Source organism: Curcuma longa, chromosome 21 (assembly GCF_044706935.1).
Source record: "Curcuma longa cultivar G26 ecotype Majalengka, Jawa Barat chromosome 21, ITB_CL_G26_1.1, whole genome shotgun sequence".
Taxonomy (NCBI): Eukaryota; Viridiplantae; Streptophyta; class Magnoliopsida; order Zingiberales; family Zingiberaceae; genus Curcuma; species Curcuma longa.
In genome coordinates this window covers 6920707-6939723 of record NC_133881.1, presented here as the reverse complement: position 1 = coordinate 6939723, position 19017 = coordinate 6920707, and the positions used below count along the sequence as shown (strand labels likewise).

General features: G+C 37.8%; 1 protein-coding gene across 2 annotated transcripts; it reads left to right on the top strand.

Annotated features, from left to right (window-relative positions):
* Positions 1-7958: 7958 nt before the first annotated feature.
* LOC141815306 (uncharacterized) lies at positions 7959-18788 on the top strand. Of its 2 annotated transcripts, none has more exons than XM_074703240.1 (14): positions 7959-8298; positions 8393-8490; positions 8568-8654; positions 8770-8923; positions 9000-9269; positions 15056-15198; positions 15272-15463; positions 15533-15623; positions 15740-15905; positions 16948-17064; positions 17144-17183; positions 17916-18028; positions 18112-18201; positions 18295-18788. In XM_074703240.1, exons 1-14 carry the CDS (start codon positions 8128-8130, stop codon positions 18312-18314), a joined length of 1752 nt encoding a protein of 583 aa, XP_074559341.1. In that variant the 5' UTR covers positions 7959-8127; the 3' UTR covers positions 18315-18788. The 2 variants fall into 2 exon arrangements, with proteins under 2 accessions (XP_074559341.1, XP_074559340.1); XM_074703239.1 differs by having other exon boundaries at positions 17144-17240.
* The last annotated feature ends 229 nt before the right edge of the window (positions 18789-19017 follow it).

Genomic DNA, 19017 nt, shown 5'->3' with positions numbered 1-19017 from the left:
GCTGGAGTGAAAGGGGCGTCGGCAGCAACTTCAGGTGAGCGAGTAACCTGGGGTGGAAAAATGCCTCCCAGGAATATTCCCGCTGCCCCTGGAGGAAAGCGGGAAGGAGGAAGTCGGGATGCCCTCATCGCGGAAGATGGACCCGCCGCGGAGGAAGGAGCAGCCCGGACAGCCTCACCTTCCCCTAAGGCCCCTTGCGCGGGCATTCCAGTCGCCCTCGGGACAGTAGACTGCTCCATCACCCCGGCAATCGCAGCCGTCTCCGTCGCCATCGGCTCCCTCGATGGTTCGACTTCTACCCCCTTTTCCGCCTCCACGACCACCTCGACTGGCGGCGTCGTCATTACCTCCTCTTGTGAGCGGGCAGGCAACTCTGACGGCGGCACGCTGAGCTGCTCGGGCGTCGGCTCCACGTCTGGTCCGACTTCCTCCACACCTACAGTAGAGGCAATGGGGTGCTCGGGAGGTGTGGATGACGCTGGGGAAGTTGGCTCACCCTCTGGCCTGGAGGCAGGCACGACGGTTCCAACAACCACCGTCGCGAGTATTTCGGATGCCGACTCCTCTAAGGGGTGCGCCATCAGTGCGCCTGACGGGGCGAGTGGTTCCTCTCCCGTTGACGAGGCTCGACCCTCCACTCGTTGCTTCGCTTGGCGACTCGACTCGGTCCCGGGAGTAAGTGGCGGCGCCTTCTTCGGACTCGGCTTCTTCTTCTTCGGCTTTGGTAGTTCGGGATGAGCTTTCTGCTTCAATTTGCCCGGTTCGAATGAGGGAGGACGCGACCGAGAAGCTGGGTCATCACTCGGCTCGGCAATCGTTACTGCCCTAGCCTTGGGAAGAGCCTTCTCTCGTGGCACCTCTGTTCGGGACTTCTTGGCCTTTGGGGCCTTCTCGCTCGGCTCTTCCGGTCGTGGTCTCTTCTCCTTCGAAGACTTATCACGAGGCTTCTCCAAGGAGTGTCGCCTGTCGACTCGGTCGGAGGGCGTAGCCGAGTGGGACCTTGTCTCGGATCCAGCTGCTACCGCTTGACTACCGGCTGAAGCGGCTGCCGCTGGACTTCCTTCAAAAGGAGTGGGAGTCTCCAACTTCTTGAAAGACGCTCGGTCCCACTTAATAAATTTGTTGATAGAGGCAGCCATCCAAAGATCCTCTGCAAAAACCGAAACACGTATGAAATTAGACAAACAACAGACTACAAAAATAAAATTGTATTACCAAGTGGTTGGGATAATTTCGCTGCAATCGGACTCAAGCCAGCCCGAAATAGCAAGCCTTCCTCGCTCAGCAGCCTGCCTACGTGAAACTTCAAGCCGTTCAACACCCCCGAAGCCATCGTGTAGGCAGCGTCCTTCTGGTATCCACTTAACCGAGGCGGGAGCGGGAGGTCGTTCTGCCATTCGGCGACACGAAGGGGACTCGGGGAACGGACGAAGAAGAATTTTGTCTTCCAGAATTTGAGGGAAGACGGATATTTGTCTAAAAAACTAAGGCTGGGACGGGCATTAAGATAGAAGACCCCGTCTTCCTTCTTCTTCAGGAAGAAAAAATAATGGAAGACCGTCGGGTTCAAAGGAATGTCATACACTTGGAATACCATACCAACGCAGGATAGGAGGCGAAACGAGTTAGGGGCTAGTTGGTTAACTGGGACACCGAAATACGCGGTATTCTAATATAAAAGTCGGGGATAGGGAACCGCAACCCTCCCTCCAGCTGGTCTTGGAAAAAAGTCAGGTACCTAGATGGAGGCGTGTGCGGCCGGTGGTGACTCTTAGGGACTTTAATCTTGTATTAACGGGGAATCCCGTATTGCCTCCTCACCGCCGACCTGGTTTCCTTATCGAAAGTGGACACGACGGACTTGAACCAAACCTTATCAGACTCCAACATGATAACCTATTTCTCGCTAAACACCGGGCGAACTCAAAAGGGAAACACGAAAGAAGAAAAAGCCGGGCTTACGTGCAAAAGGTCGCCGGAGAAGAAGAGGTCGAAGACGGGGATGCTACGAGCAAAGGGCAGCAAGGGCGCACGAAGATAGAAAAACAACGAACTATCTCGGCGCTGTCTCCTGTCATCTGTATATATACCGAAACCCTACCCCGTCGGAACCGTCCGATCAGCAGCGAAGAAAAGGCGGGATCTGATCACCATCGTTGGATGAATGCCACTTCCCGAGATGATCCTCTAACGTCAGCAAGACGATTCGTCGATTGCGTCGGTTCGCACGCTTCCTTAAATGCGTTGCTTCGGAAAGGCAACGACCCTTTCCGCGTGTGCTCGCCGCCATGCCCCTCATTAATGCGACCAACTGCGAAGCGACAAGTGTCTCCCATAAATTTGCCTCCCCGAGCGATGTAACGACACGATCTGCTCTCTCGCTTGATCAACCGGAGCCTCTGGACCAGACTCAGGCTCGAGTCCGACTCGGTCTAGTCAGTTCGACTCACGCTCCCTTCGACTAGACAAGCAGGGAGGCTTATGTTCCGGGGATAATTCAAGGGGCGCACCATGGTCAGACTCGAGTCCAAGTCTGGTCCCACCACACAGGTTCAGCTCGCTTAGTCTACGAGCTTGAGTGGCCAAGTCACCCTCTATCAAGGTAAACCCGTTCGGCCACCCGCGCGCCGAATCCCTCCATTCGGCAGGAGCCTCGTCGAATCCTTCCATTCGGCAGGAGTGTCACGCCCCGGGAGAAGACTGCTCGAAAAATTTCGACATCATCTCCCCTGTAACGTTGACAATTACCCTAATACACAAATACACAAAGGCCCACACGGCCTATCCATAATACAATACATGGATAAAATACTAGACTGAATGAATAAAGGCCCACACGGCCACAACAATAAATCCATAACATGCATACTAAAACTGAGTATGTATAATAAAACTCCATACGACATCAAACCAAGTACACCAAAAATAAAACATATACGAGAGTCCACATGATCAAAATAGTTTTCAAAATATGAACTACCGAAAACATAACCAAACCAAAATCCGAAAGAGACTCTGACATCTCGACAGGGGACTAGCAGCACGGCTCTCCAGACAGACGTCAACCTGAAAAGAATAAATCAACGGGAGTGAGTTCAAAGAACTCAGCGAGTATCTAGCTGACATGTATAGTAAACTAAATCTAGCAGTAATAATCATGCGGTATAGACTCCTGAAAAGGATATATAAGAAAGGCCATACTGAACAATGGAAGAGCTGTACATACCAGAATCACCTGTCTCAACTCAAGGGTACAAATTATGCAAGTCGGTGTAAGGTAGTCAAACCAAATGCATAAGGCCTCCTGTATGTGCATGTCAAACATATGCAGCAAATAAAATGCAGCAAACAATGCAATCCATGCAGTATGCACATGATGCAATGACATGGTCACCCCTAACGCCAGTCAGCCACCGTCACCACGATGGTGAGGTCGAGTGGATAGGGCTATGACAACTGTGCACTCTGCCATCACTGCTCAGTGACCGAGTGGACAGGATGCTGGCGGAGTACACCTATCCTCTTGCCCCAAATAATATGGGGGAGCAAAGCTCTCATCTCCTCGTCTCATGGTACGAAGGAGGGATCCCTGTATTGCTACCACGCTACGGCACTATAATACCATATACCTCTGATGCGGCCGAGGGGAGCCCTGACAGAGCAACTGCACACACCCTCCTAATGTACCAATAATCCTGATGTACCAATAATCCATGAATAGTGTGTGTGCAGGTCATGTAACTAGCGACGGGCTCAACTACGACTATCAAGGAGGAGCCGATGATCGCTAGCATGCAATAATGCAAGGATGGTGCATGCCACTAATGCATGCCAGGTATATCCAGTAGATAATCAATGCAATAACAAAAGGTATGTCAGGTCTAGGTAATCCATGCCAAATAAAGAAAGGTATATCGCTACTCTGATGAGCCTATATACATATGGTCAATACCTAAAATGGATGATGTGGGACTAAACCAAGTAACAGATAACCAGGTATATCAAGATGATGTGGAACTACCAAGTACTAGATAAACAGGTATATCAAGATGATGTGGAACTCAACAAGTAGCATAGAACAGGTATATCACATGGAACTCAACAAGTAGCATAGAACAGGTATATCACATGGATCAAGTAGTGAACTACTAAGGCAGATATAATAGCATAGAAAGAATTACTACTAACTATAGCAAACTATACATGTCATACGATTTATCTAAAACGATAAGACAAGGTACCCGCCTTTAGAAAGTTGTCCGAATCAGTAAGGAAAACCTCTATCCAGAAGTCCGATAGCAAATCAATGTCCTGTAATTAGAATAAACAACATTTCTAAATACAAGGATATATGAATTTTCCTATCAATAAAATCCTATTCGATTTTTAGGATTAATTTAACCTCAACCAAATTAACTTAACCCGGGGTTAAACTTAACCCAACCATGATTAGATCAATACTATAATTCAATTGATCCAATTAACACCACTTATCAAATTAACTAAATTAGTTATATTAACCAATTATTACATCTAACCTCAACCCATGTTTAACCAACCAAATCCACCCTTTTAAATCAAATCTAAACAGAATTCAACATAACCTCATTCATGGATCTAATCACAATCATACCGCAACCACAACCATATTCACCAAAAATGCCCATAAATTCTCTACTCCATTAAGACCAACCATAACTTAGACCCCGAAACAAATCTGACTGGAACAGCATAAGTCCTAATTGTTTTCCAATCAAAATTAACTGAAAACAAGCCTTCTTACCTCAAATCAGAAACCCTTGCCCTAGAAATTCGGATCAGCTCCAATTCTTCTGCTCCCCCTTGCTGCCCGATCCAAGATTTCAATTTTAAACTCCTAAAACAAAACCTAGAATCAGGCTCAAGAACTCATACAAATCAAGTTAAGCCAACCCCTTACCTTTTCCTTACACACACTGCCGGAACCAGAGCCCTTTTTCCTCTTCCTTACAGCCGGCGGAGCAAGGGGTTTTCCGTCCGTCCGTTAGCCGTGATCACGAGCAACCGCCACGAACAGCAGCTGTCCGGCGACGGGTGACTCTGGGTTGCGGCTAGGGCACAGAGAGGGAAAGGGAAAGAAGAAGAAGAAGACGCAAAATCGTCTTTCTCCCTGGTTGCCGCCACCGAAGAGAAGGGAGAGGAGGAGGCGTCGACTCTGTTCAGGCGATTGGCGATGGAGGCGACGGCTCGAACTCGACGGCGACAGGCGACGAGCGACGCTGCTTCAGAGAAGACGGCGATCGACTTCTCTCCCTCCTGGTTGCAGGCGACGAACAGAAAGGGAGAACAGTAATCAGATATATACGTAAAAAAAATATACAACCTCTTTATCATGAAAAACACACTCCAAGCTAAAATCTCCGTTTCCATATGAAGGTAGATCGTAACAACGAACTAATCGGAGTTTCAACGCCCATTGCATTTTCGAAGGGTTAACCTCTCGGATGAGATTAAACAGAGGAGCCATTTTTTTATTTCAGTCTAAAGTGAGTGAATGAATATATTGCAATCTTAATTTATAGAGTGTATGCAACCTCGTCCTCATTTATAACATATGGTATTTTTTACCATTAAAGTTATTCAATATATTAGGAATCTGTGTTTTACCATTTAATAATAATAATTCGAGCATTAAAGTTTATGCTTAATATGAATTAAAATGCATTTAAAAATCTGTGGTATTAATATGAATGAAAAGTTATATTTTTACCATTAAAGTTATTCAATATTAGGAATCTATATTTTATTATTTAATAATAATAATTCGAACATTAAAGTTTATGCTTAATATGAATTAAAATACATTTAAAAATCTATGGTATTAATATGGATGAAAAATTTTATTTTTACCATTAAAGTTATTCAATATATTAGGAATCTATATTTTATTATTTAATAATAATAATTTGAGCATTAAAGTTTATGCTTAATATGAATTAAAATGTATTTAAAAATATGTGGTATTAATATGGATGAAAAGTTGTATTATCAATCAATTATAGCGATGTAAGTTTGTTTCCATATAGATAAATATGTCTATTTATTAAAATGATGTTTAGGCGGGAAATTTTTAGACAGACGGAGATGAACAATGAAACTTCTCGCCACGTCGGCTGTCGCGCACGAGTCGCGTAAACTCATCGCGCAGGATATCAATCCTGTATATATATATATATATATTCTGTACACTATATATCTCTGACTAATACTTTTCAATATATATAATTTTGATACTTTGTGTGTCTTATCTTACGGAACTCATCCACGATAGAAGATTTCGGGTGCTCGACCATGATAGAAGATTTTCGGGTGCTCAAAAATAATAACAATGTCATTTTTTATTTTATTATTTATTTATTTTTTGACTTACGATTAAGTCATTTAAGATTTTTTTTTAAATTTAGGAGTTAAATTATAGTATTAAGCATAAAAAAAAATTTTAAATGAAAAAAATTAGTTGCTTATGAGATGTATCGAATTGTTATCCCGTACTTTTTATCTAACACACTTTATGAGCAATTAATTTTTTTTATTTAATTTTTTTTTTTTTGTATTAATACTATAATTTAACTTTTAAATCCTAAAAGAATAATTTTAAATAGCTTAACTTTAAGTCTAAAAAATAAATAAAAAATAAAAATAAAAATGACACTATTATTGTTCCAGGTACTCAAATATTTCCGAGAGTTTGAAATCTTTTGTCTCACACTGTGCGATGTGAATGATATGTTACACACCTTTTGAGCATCTAATATAATTTTTTTTAAAAAATTTAAGATTTAAAGTATAGTATTTAGGATTCAGAATTTATATTATAATATTTATGTTAAATGAAGTAAGTATTAAAATTAAATAAATAATTTGTGAATGCCTTCTAATTTAAATACGAGTAAATAGTTTTTTTCTATTTTTAATACATTTCTCCTAGTTGACATTATTAATTTGACTTTCCGTTTCACAAATTTAGCTAGGAATGCGTGAATTCCTTACCAATTCAATTGCCTTCCAAAACATCTCATATAATACATAAAATTAATAATTTATTTCAGCTTTTGCAATTTTTTAAATATAGTTGACAATTTAAGCTTGTGCCTTCCAACATTAAAAATTAATAAATGATTGAAATAGTTATTGGACAAAAAACTTTTTTATTATTATAGAAGGGAGACCTCATTGAAAAAAAAACTTTCCAACTTAATTTTTATCCTAAACTCATTTAAATATTATAATAATTTTGATTAAAACTACTATAATATATATAAAAATTTTAAATTACTACACAATCTAACTCTATTAGATAGGGAAGATAAATAATATTTTACAACTCTCTTTTAAAAATACAATATAATAATTTGACATCTAGTTTGAAGTCTTGGTTAAAATTTATTTTAATAATTTAAAAAATTATATTAATTTTAATTAAAATTACTATAATATTATTGGATCAGTGAGATAAAAAAAGATAATTTTTTTTAAAAAAAACTTAGGTTAAAATATTCTTCTGATATATTTTTTAATATGGAGCTTAGTGTTTGAGGATAATAAAAAAATAGTTTTAACTTTTACATAATTATTCGTATGACATATTATTAAATACAAATAATTACTATACCAGACTGACGACGGCAGTTTTCTTCTACCCACCGTTCACGCGATCAACGTTTTCCTCTCGTCGTCGTTACTGGTCCTCCGCCTCGTCCGAGTCCCAGACGCCGAGAGAGGAAGCGACTCGACGCCGGGGACGAGGCATGGTTTCAGCCGTTACGTTACCTACAATATACCCTTCTAACCATTGGCTGATACGAGGGCACTGAGACCATTCAAAGAGAGTAGGTAAGTTTTACGTGTGCGAAAACGATTTATGGGTTTTTGTTTTTCTGGATGAAACATCTCTTCGTCCCTAAATTTTAGGGCGCCATTTCAAATCGAGCCCAATGCATTCGCCCAGTCGCAGCGAACAAATATCTCCCTCATTTTTCAAATCTCCTCTCTTCCTACCTCGTCCTCGCGCTGGTCTTCCCTAGTAGATAGCACTCTCGAGTCTCCTCTAGATCCTTCGTCCAGCCTCCGACCACCGTCTCCGATTCAATGGCCGTGCCACAGAACTCCCCTGCCCCTGACGGAAGCCTCGCTGCCGAAGAACGCATCCAGCCGGATGGGGCGTCTGCGTCCTCCCCCGCCCGGCCCTTCGATCCACTCGTCGCTCCGGGCCTCGACGTCCATGCTGACAATCCCGAGAAGCGGAAGACTTGCCATCAGGTGCGCTGAAAACACTCGCGGCGATATCTTTGCTTCTGTTGATCCCGGGTTTATCGTTCGTGTTTTGTGTTTTTTGTTTTTGTAATACTCGCAGTGCCGGCAGAAGAGGACGGACTTCTCAGCGCCGTGTGGGCAGATCCGGCGGGGTAAACCTTGCCCCATTAAGTATTGTCATAAATGTCTCCTCAATAGGTTCGTTTGGATATATTAGTTTTTGAGGCTTTGGTTTTGGTCAGAGGTAAGCGATGGCGTGATTTTTGGTGATTCAGGTACGGGGAGAAACCTGAGGATGCTTCTTTGCTGGAGAGTTGGATTTGTCCCAAATGCCGTGGTGATTGCAACTGCAGTTTATGCATGTAATTTATCTTCTATCGCGGCAGACAGTCTCACTAGATACACTACCGTTGCTAAACAATATATGCATGGTATTGCTTTCTCTTGCTTAAAAATGTCTATGTTTTGATTTTATAGGAAAAAGAAGGGTCACCAACCGACTGGAATATTAATCCACAGAGCAAAGTCTACTGGATTTACTTCGGTCCATGAACTGCTATTGAAGCAGGGATCTGATGTTTTAAATACTGCAAACAGATTACGAAGTTCAAAAATGGACACCTCTGAAAAGGTGTTACATCACTCTCTAATTTCTATGTTTTATTCTTTGGATTCTATTGCTGAACAGTTTGCATTTGGTTTTTAAGCTGTCAATGTCTCCTAGAAGGATCCTTGATCAAGAGAATTGCCTCAATGAACTAAGGGATCCTGAATCTTCTGGATCAGATGATAAAAACATTAAAACAATTTCAAAGAAACGAAGGCATGCAGACTCCCCCATGTATAATTCTGATGGCAATGTGGCAATTGTGATTCCTCAGGGTCAATTGTTAACAGAGGTTGCAGGGTCTGCATGGGCAGAGGAGGATGTTGGAGCAGCCTTGCAATTTTTGGAATTCTGCAATGCATTCTCAGAGGTATATTGCTGCATCACTACTGTGGTTACAGTCAACCATCACGTTAAACAAGGATTTGTGAATAATTGTGATACTGTTGTAGTGTCTTTGTTGCATATTCTACTCTGCTATTTTCCAAATAATACTGCTCTGACTGAAACTTTGTATGCAACTTTGGTAGGAGCTATGAATGATTCTCACTCAATGGCAGTACAAATTTAGGTCGCTGAGTGGTTGTACAAATTTAAGTTGCAATTGAAGTAAAGTTTTATTTGGAAAACTGATCATTATTTAGGCATTCTACTGATAATAAAATATGGTATGTTAATGTATCATAATTCATAACGTTTCCACTAACTATGTTTATTTAGTGTGGTTATGATATTCTATATAGGAACTAAATCTATATTTCTTTGATGCTTATAACTTGCAAATGATATCTTTGATGAAATTGTCCTCTATTTTTCTGCTGTTGTGAGTATTTAAGTTAACAAAAGCATGCACAAGGACAGATGGAAGAGGAGTGTGGACAGTTTTGTTACTATATATAACAAAGTTTCTCACTTTGTCATTTTAAGATAAAGAGGCAACGCACTTGCATGTAGACCATGAGAACACACTCAAAATAGTATAGAGGATAACTTTTATTTAGTTGGACAATTTATGTGTTGATCATGCTGTTATTTAACAATTAATATCAAATACTGAAAAATAACATAAATTTACTTATATATTTTGAAGTATAAAACTACAGACATGATGCTTGGTTTGAAACCTGCAATCATATGTCTGGTGAAGTTGCTCCTTATTTCTGTTATTGTGAGCATTTGAGTTAGAAAAACATGTATAAGAGCAGATGATAGAAGAGCTCACTTTGTAACATTGCTAATGATTCATATGTAAACTGTGAGAGAACCCTCATAATCATGTGGAGGATAAAAACTGTCTATAGTTTTGAAAAAGCTAACTTTTCACCTCAAACTTGTAATCTAAATTCTCTTTGGTGATTCATTTTTAATTATTTATGGTAGGAGGTTTTTTATTTAGACTCATTATTACCCCTTCCCATATCTATATCAATCTCGGCATGACAAACGTGGTATAAAAATGCGAGTTCGACAAGTTGGACTCTATCTACGGGACAAAAAAACAAAAGTATGAGAAAGAAGATTCAAACGAGGAAGTTACTTTCTCGCGAACATCTCAAATCATGAGAGGGAGGGAAGAAGATCCATGGAGAGAAGGGAGAGTTATCATAAGAGAGGTGCATGTTGCATGTAGTGTCGTGTAAGGAGGATTGCATAATAGTGACGTCATTTAGGAGGGTGGTGTTGCATGAGAGGGTGCAGAACATATGCCTCAGGCGGTGTTGGGTAGAGGTGAAGATTAGCGTATGGAAAACATATATAGTAAATGTATTAACATATTTATTTTAGCTATATTATTACCATATCCTTGTATTCATGCCTTAAATTTGGACTATGTTTTATGAGTCTTTGTGGCTCCTCTTTGAAAAAAAATCACGTGTCAAACACTCAGATCCTTACTTGTATCTTGATATTAGTATTGAAGTCCGACTAACATAGGTTGGGAAAAGAACAAAAAAAAGCCTTTGATTGACAATATAAATTTAAGTAGAATTATCTAATATTAATGGGGACTTTTTTCATGCTCTATGTGAATTGTAATTGAGTCATGTTAGGATCAACGCTAACAAGATAACATTGATATTAGTATATCCAATAAAGTAAATACCCCAATCTCCTATTGCAAACCATTTTTCCAAGATTGACTATGGATCTACCAATTGTTAAGCAACATTGCAAGATCTTTCATATCCCATGATAGAAACAATATATAATCATTGCCAACACATAAAACGCCAAATGTCATCACACAAAAGAAAAACAATAATGATAAAATTTGATTTTAAGTGTATATGTTTTGAGAATCCTAAGTCTTTAAAATGTGAGTGAAAAAAACAGAAAGATATTTGCGCAACTATTTTGCATCATTCAAAAGAAAACTCTTTATCTTCCCCACAAGGTTTTAGGATCATGATCCTCATTGGAAATAAGAAGAAGCCTATAAGTTCGGGTTATTGCATCAAAGTTTAGGATTGTAACATCGTACAATTTCATTAAAATGAATTGTATAACTATTATATTTAGTTATTATAATTTATAATATGTATTAACTTTTTATATATGATAATAGTAATATGAACATTTTCTACTTTTATCATTCAAACATCATGAACCATATTTGAAATTGTTTACATAGTAAATATATGAACAATTCAATATAATTCTTGGATTGTTGTATCTTAATGTAACAAGTAAACAACTTCTATAAGATGAGTGATTGATGCTAGTTATCTAAATGAATGACAATAACATAAATAAAAGGCTATTTTCTAATTAGGAGTTAAAAGAATCTCAATTAATTAAACATATTCTCAAAGGACATGACCCCAAAAGTTTATCGGCTTTTGGTAAATGTCAAACTTTAAATGACTATAAGAAAGTAAATCAATTCATATAGTTAGGGTTATTGTAATCAAGATCATATGTAGGAATTATAGATCATGGATTCATAAGATTTTAGTCCGATTCAAAACCTACACAATATCTAGATTGCTTAGGTCAATTTGGGTTAGAAGATCATAAGATCCTATGGTTCTGACTACAAACTTGACTACCATGTTTTGTAGGCTCCTCTCTAAACATTAATGGTGAATACTAGTAATGTTCTCATGCATTCCACAAAAAGAACTTGATATGAAAACCTTCAATTCTACAAGTAGTCTAGTCTTTAATAGTCTTTTTTTTTCTTTTTTTTTAATACTAGGTGTCCAGCTTACACTGACTAATTCTGAGGTGGACGGTCTGACCTCACATTCTGGCAACTAAGTAAATCCAAAAAGTGAGGTGATTCTTGATGTGGTGCCCTAGCTTCACTAGTTGTTCGAACTTTGCATGCATGCATTGTGTGGGTTTCGAATTCTGGTTGCTTGGGGAAAGCATCCCGCCTCTTACCACCACACCATGGGGCATAGTCTTTAATAGTCTTAGCATGCACCTTGAGCTGCTGTCACAATCCCTATCTAAAAACATGCAATCCTTTAAAAATTGAAGTTAAAATCCTTAGAAGGGATTTGGTTGCATTCATCACACTAGCATGAGTATAAGCGTAGGCTCATGACCATCATGTGCTTGACCAGTGGGTTGTTTGTGCTTGCGGGCTATGCAATCCATAATCCACATAGATGGTATGTTCTTTTGTATACTTTTTTGTTTTTTATGTTCTTAAAAATTTTCAAAACGACTTTGAAAATTACATAAGCAATGAATTAAAATATTACAAGAAAAAAGTCTATTTCCATGTGTATTGGTTAGAATAGTGTATTGTTTTGTATTCAGCACTCTCGATTTAGCTTTTGTCTAGATGCCATTATGAAAGATAGAAATTAGCAAAAAGTAGAGCTAGGCACTTGTATATACATCCGATAATTTATTGCTAAAGTTGGTGAGGATAATATGCAATCTCCATGATGGATTTGTTGGATCGCATGATTTTGTCGACATCCTCTAGATCTCCCGCTTATTGTCAACTTTCTCTATTGCTTCATTATGAACACTCAAGTTGGATTTAGAGAAGTTCTGTACATAATGCCCAACCCTACACACATCGAGGTCAATTGATCCATATACTTGGCATACCTCAACTGGGTTGGTGTATGATCCATAGATTGACACTCCTTGATCACAAAGGATGGTCCTCTAGATCCTTCTACTAGACAGTTGTTTTTGCTTGTTTGATGTCCTAACATGCATTGTTCTAATTGAGCTCATTGCATGCATTGCCCTGGTCTATCTAGTGGCTGCTAATGCACTGTTACTGCACACCTAGGCTCTTGGTAGTGTCTTCGCCTTGCCTACTACTAGATTGAGCGATCACCTTGACAGCCAACTATAGAAGGAGCCCTAAAACCTTTTGGCAAAGAAACTCTGTTCATATCACTTTGTAGAGTAGTCTGAATTTGGATTTAGCCTAAATTCCATTGCTAAAGACAAAAATTGTGGTTATTCATTTTTAAGATATATGTTGTATTGATTTTCTTTTGACATGGAAATATATGCTATGTTAGCACGTTTGGTATATGCAAATATTCTATCTTCAAAATTTTGCATGAGTAACATAAAAAATAGGTAAATGGAGAAATGCTAAATGAAGCAAAACAATTGTACATTAAAGCTTATTTTATCTAGAATGGGAATTATTATTCCGTCTAATTTGTCTATATGGAACATTTGAAGTTTGCTTAATTGAGTTAACACTTAAATGAAATTTATTTATTATTTGCTACATATACTTAAAATACCTTCTTATTATAGAATACTTCTTTGATTGGTACCCTCCCTCCCTCCCTTGATTTTGGTTGGTACTCTCCCTTTATTTCATGAGGTACCCTCCCTTACCCAGTTTAGGTTGCTACTCTCATAGTTAGCAGAACTGAACTCGAAATTGGCTGGAAAAGGGTCATTGGCTTATTGGACGTACCAGGCTCAATTGGTTGAACTGCATGTTGAATAGGAACTCAACTTAGCCAAGCTAACTAGGAACCAAAAATTAGATATCTAATAATTAATTAATACAAATACATATTTAATTTTAGAACCTAAAAATATATATTAATAAAACCAGGAATGTGTAATATTTAATCATAGCTATGATAAGCCATTGATTATTAATTTTAAAAACCTACTAAAATTTTACAACTTTTATTAAAAAACATAATCATCACAAATTTACAATACAAGAAAAGTTATAAAGATGTGAAATTATATATGATAATCAAAAGTTAAATAATCTTTAATATGATTTTTTTTTTGGATAAAACATCACTGTCAAAATGATTGATATGATAGATATTGAGACCACTTTGGTTTAAGTGTTTCAGTGCAACAAAGAGAATACTTTATTTTAAGAGTATTATTTTAATTATTGAAAGATTTATACCTGCATTATCAAATGACAATGAAGCATATTCTTGGAAATTTCCATCTTTGACAAAAATCAGCTGGTTCTGGGACACATGCACATCTGATTCAAGTAAACCACCAGATTGGATTGGGTCCTGGGTCTGGTTTTTTCTCCAAGAGAACCAGCTGGTTCGGTCCTGATTCGATAACATGGGGTACCCTCCCTCACTCCGGTTTAGTTGTCACCCTCGCTCACTCCTGTTCAGTCAGTCAGCCATACTCATTCTTTCCTCCCTCTGTAGAGTGGAACATTTCAACCTATCCCCTAAGAAAATGGATTAGTCTGACTCACTGTTGCTTAATGCCGAATAGTGATTTGAAACCTTGAATGAATTTCGTATATGCTAATATTGATTGCCAGTTTGGATGGTCTGCTTATGATTATCTCCAAGTTTGAACCTGAAATTTGATTGGTTTGTTGATTAACATCCTATTTTCCATCATCTTATTTATATCATGATATCATAATTTAGGAAAAACCAAAAAAGTTATAGATGATGAAGATTTGAGCAATGAGAATAATTATGGAAAGATTGTAAGGAGTCCAGCTTATTAAAAAAAAATTAACAATGCAAGAACTTTGTTTAGCAAAAAATTAACATGCCAATCACATTCTTGATTTCTTAGTATCAATTAATAACTCATAATGAATTTGGCTATATGCGATCTGAGTTTATTACTTAACTATTTGTCAGAAACGAAACATTATCAGGCTATATGATTCATCTTGGTTTCTATATTAATGAAATTTCCATCCTTTAGGTACTTGATATAAAGAAGGGAGAACCTGAAAGTGTTCTTGGGGAACTTGCTAAAGGATCTGTTGGGCGCAGAGGACAGTATTCCTCTACTGTAAAGTTCCATATAAAACTAGTGTCATTTATACAAAATGGCAAGGGTGATAGGTGTGCTAATTTGTTCTTAAGTTCATTAAAAATGTTCGTATTTTCCTACTGTTTCTTATTTTCAATTTAATAGGTCTGTCTCAAATTCAACAATGAATGAAGATAAATGGTTACAATTAGTTATCAAATGTTTAAATAACTCTGACGGTGACTGGAAGGCCCCTCTGGAAGTTTTGGATGAGGGTTGTTTGGAATATGACAGTTGGATTCCATCAGATAAGCTCCAACTCTTGAACCTTCTCTGTGATAGGACACTAGAGACCAAGTATGTGTTAATGTCTTGGTTGTTATGAACATGTTCAATTAGTTGTCGCTGTTAATCAATCCTTTATAGGGAATTGCGGGACTGGATCGATGGGGAGAATCAAAGATACATTGAAAGGAAAAAGGAAGCTAAAGGAACAATTGTTGCAGCTAACAAAAAGGTTTGTTGTCCCAAATAGAATGCTGGTTTTCTTCAGGGAGTGTCTGAAAGAAAAAGGCCTTAAAATGTTTATTACTAGTTTGATTTTTAGTTGTTGAACTTGTAGATTTTCTGCAGGAAAAGGATTTAAAGAAAAAACTGAAGGACGAAATGGCCAAAGGAACACTTTCTTTAAATGGACCTATTTCTAGCGAGGGCCATGAAAATCTTATGTCACAGATAAGAGCAGAGACAGAGAAAGCACATGCAGAGAAGCAAGAGATAATGGAACAATTACCAAAGAGTACGTTTTATACTCATGCAATTCTTCTCTTTGTTGATGTATCACCATAATAGCCATTTGTGTGCTGAACCAATGATATAACATATCAATATTGGCTGAATACATATCTATTCTTCAGTTGTGATGATTGACCGCTACATTTGTGTAAGAAGTTTGTGTATCATTTTTTAGCAAAAGTTTTAGTTGCATCTGAGATGAATCCAAAGGTTTTGTAATACTATCAATTCTCTGTATGATAACCTTGTTCTTGTTAGATATTTCTTTTGTACGCATTTTCTCTTTGTTTCGGAAGCCTTCCGTAGTTACAGAATACAAGAAGAGTTAGAAAAAGAAGTCTGGGCATCATTTGTGTAATCATATCAAGATATCAATGAATCTTTGGCCTTTTGCTGCCTCCCACTACTATTCTCCACTAATGCTGTAGCTAGTGAGATATTATTTCTAGATAACTCTAATACAGACATATGAAAAGTGTTCCCGCTATTTATACATTAAACAGAATGAAAATTTAATTATAGTTACATTGTCAAAACTTGCTCTGCAAGTCCATTCTATCACTCACTGTTCAGCCAATAGAGAAATATGAAGTTAAATTTTTAGTTCTAAACATAACAGTCTTGAACACATTATTTCCTTCAAGCACATTTGCTAATTGGCTTTCCCCCTACATTTTTTATAAACTTATAAGAAAATCATACCATATATATTTCTGATGAAGGGGGTTCTCTTTTAAGACATAAAATCAATATTATTAGTAACTTGCAAGATACCATTTTTTGGTTTTGACTTAACTTCTTGGGCAGAATAGTTCTATCAGTACCTCATTACTCACTGCGCTGCAAAGATGCTATTATGTAATTCTAATCTGGCTGAGTTCATTTATCCTGTAATTGCTTAGTTTGGACTTTATAATGTATATGCATGCACCTTTCTTTTTCTTGCTACCTCTGGCATTGTCTTCGGAGTGATATTTTTGACTGAGTGATAAATCATCTCTGCCACCCACTTTGAATCTATGAGTTCTTTTTCATCTGTAAAACAGATTTAGATAGCATATGCCGACATGCTGTACGGACGGAGTCTATATATTTGGAAGGAGAGGGACATGTTTATTGGAAACTGGGAAGCTATTATGGTGGCTCCAATATCTTACACCAAGGTTTTTCTTCCTAAAATTATTATGTTGCCTTCTATGTGTTCTTATAGGACAGTTGATATGTGCCTCTATTCTTTTGCAGTTTTACGGAGTTGGGATTCGGTGATGCTTGAGGATAAATGGTATGCATATAGAGAAGAGGAAGATAAATTAGTGGAGAGAGATATTTCCTTTTTGCGGTATGAAACAAACTGTGAACTAATATTTGTTAGCGTTGTTTCCTAGTCAAACGACCCCAAGTCAACAAGTACAACGGTCAGTTCAAATTGAAATGTTAGTTTTGGTTTGAATAAGTTCAAGTTGAGCTTACTAACCCTGATTGCTTTTTGTTATTTAACTATTATAATTAGGAATGAATGTCAACACAGCCTCCAAAACGACTTCCCTATAGCTTTCCCCTTTCTGCACCCTCTCTTTCTGCTAAATAATAATGCAAAAACTGAGATAGTTCTTTTGTTTGAACTAATGATTGGATACTCTGGAGTCTTGACTTGGATAATCATATATAACATTATGATTGGCCATACGTGTAACAATTTGATTTTTTTATCTCTTTGTATGACAATTTACCATATCTGATTGGTTGGTCTTGTTGATTCGATTGGAATTGGTATCCAATGTCTTGTTCAAGCTGGAAAGCAAAATAAATAAATAAATAACAGAAAAATTGAGTGAAAACTCCAGAAGGGTTGCTCCATTTTGTTTAAGGTCTTAAATTTATGAGGTTAGTTTAAAGTTATCAATTGAAATCATTTGATCAATAATGATTTACACTCATGATTATAGCAGGTTAGAACAATCTGTTCCTTTGGTTTGTTGTCACTTTTCTAAGACACAGTTCATTTACAAAACAGGAAGAGGAACGTGGGAAGCTCACTGAGGCAAAAGTCAGTGCTATTGCATAGTGCTGGCAATAATTCCTCCAACGATCCATCTTCAAGTTGCTCAGACATGGAGGGTGATGAAGGTATTATTTTATCTTATGAGCCTCAGGGCTGGAGGAATACTGCTCGAATCCTTTGAGAGTCGTCATTTTATCTATTTTCCTAGGTCCTTGTGGAAGCAGAAACTCAGAAACTGGGCAAGAGGCACAACAACTGGATTCAGGAAGTGGCCTGGAGACGCAGCAATTGGATTCAGGTATTGTCCAAGAGACGAAACAATTCAATTCTTAAACTAACATTGACAATAGATGTCTTGAAGTCCTCAAAGTTTTTTTTTTCCTTGTCAAAGCTGGCCATGGCAATATTTGATTCTTCTGGGTCTGGTTCCAAAGCCCCATCTACTTGTTGCCATTATTGCGCTAACTGTAGGTGATTTCTGTCATCATAGAGAAAAAGATCAATCGTTGAGGCAAACTGGATTGGAAATCGCACTGGTTTGCTTCCTTTGGTGACCAACATCTGTAAGTTTGTAAAAGGTTCATGATCTAAATATAAGATAGGGAGGTGGAAAATGTCTCAAACCCTCTGCTCCAGCATTTGATTCCACACAAATGGCTTGCAAATTGTCTCTATTTATTGCCAGATTTGTTGCCGCCCCAATAAGTAGCTCACCGCCGCATCAACAGATACTCAGGTTTCTTTTTGTGGTCATCAAATCTTTCTTCATTTATAGAGTTCCTAAAATTTCCAAAAAAAATGGGGTCAAATTTTGGCATGTCAAGAATGCCAATATTTTGCTTCAGAAAAATTGTAATTTGATCATTAAGATGATTTTTTGAACTTTATGCATTGTACAAAATTGAAGGGAAAGGACAAGTAAACAAATTCAAATTGGGCAAAGATTATGAGGGTATATTTTTTATTATCAATAAAACTGCTTCCTCTAAGGATTTCTTATTTGAAGTTTCTTTCTTCTAAGTATCCTTTGTCATACATAATTGGTCTATGGTGCAGTAGTTTTAGCTAATATTATGTGTAGTAGTTTTAGCTAATATTTGAGTTGGTTGAGTAT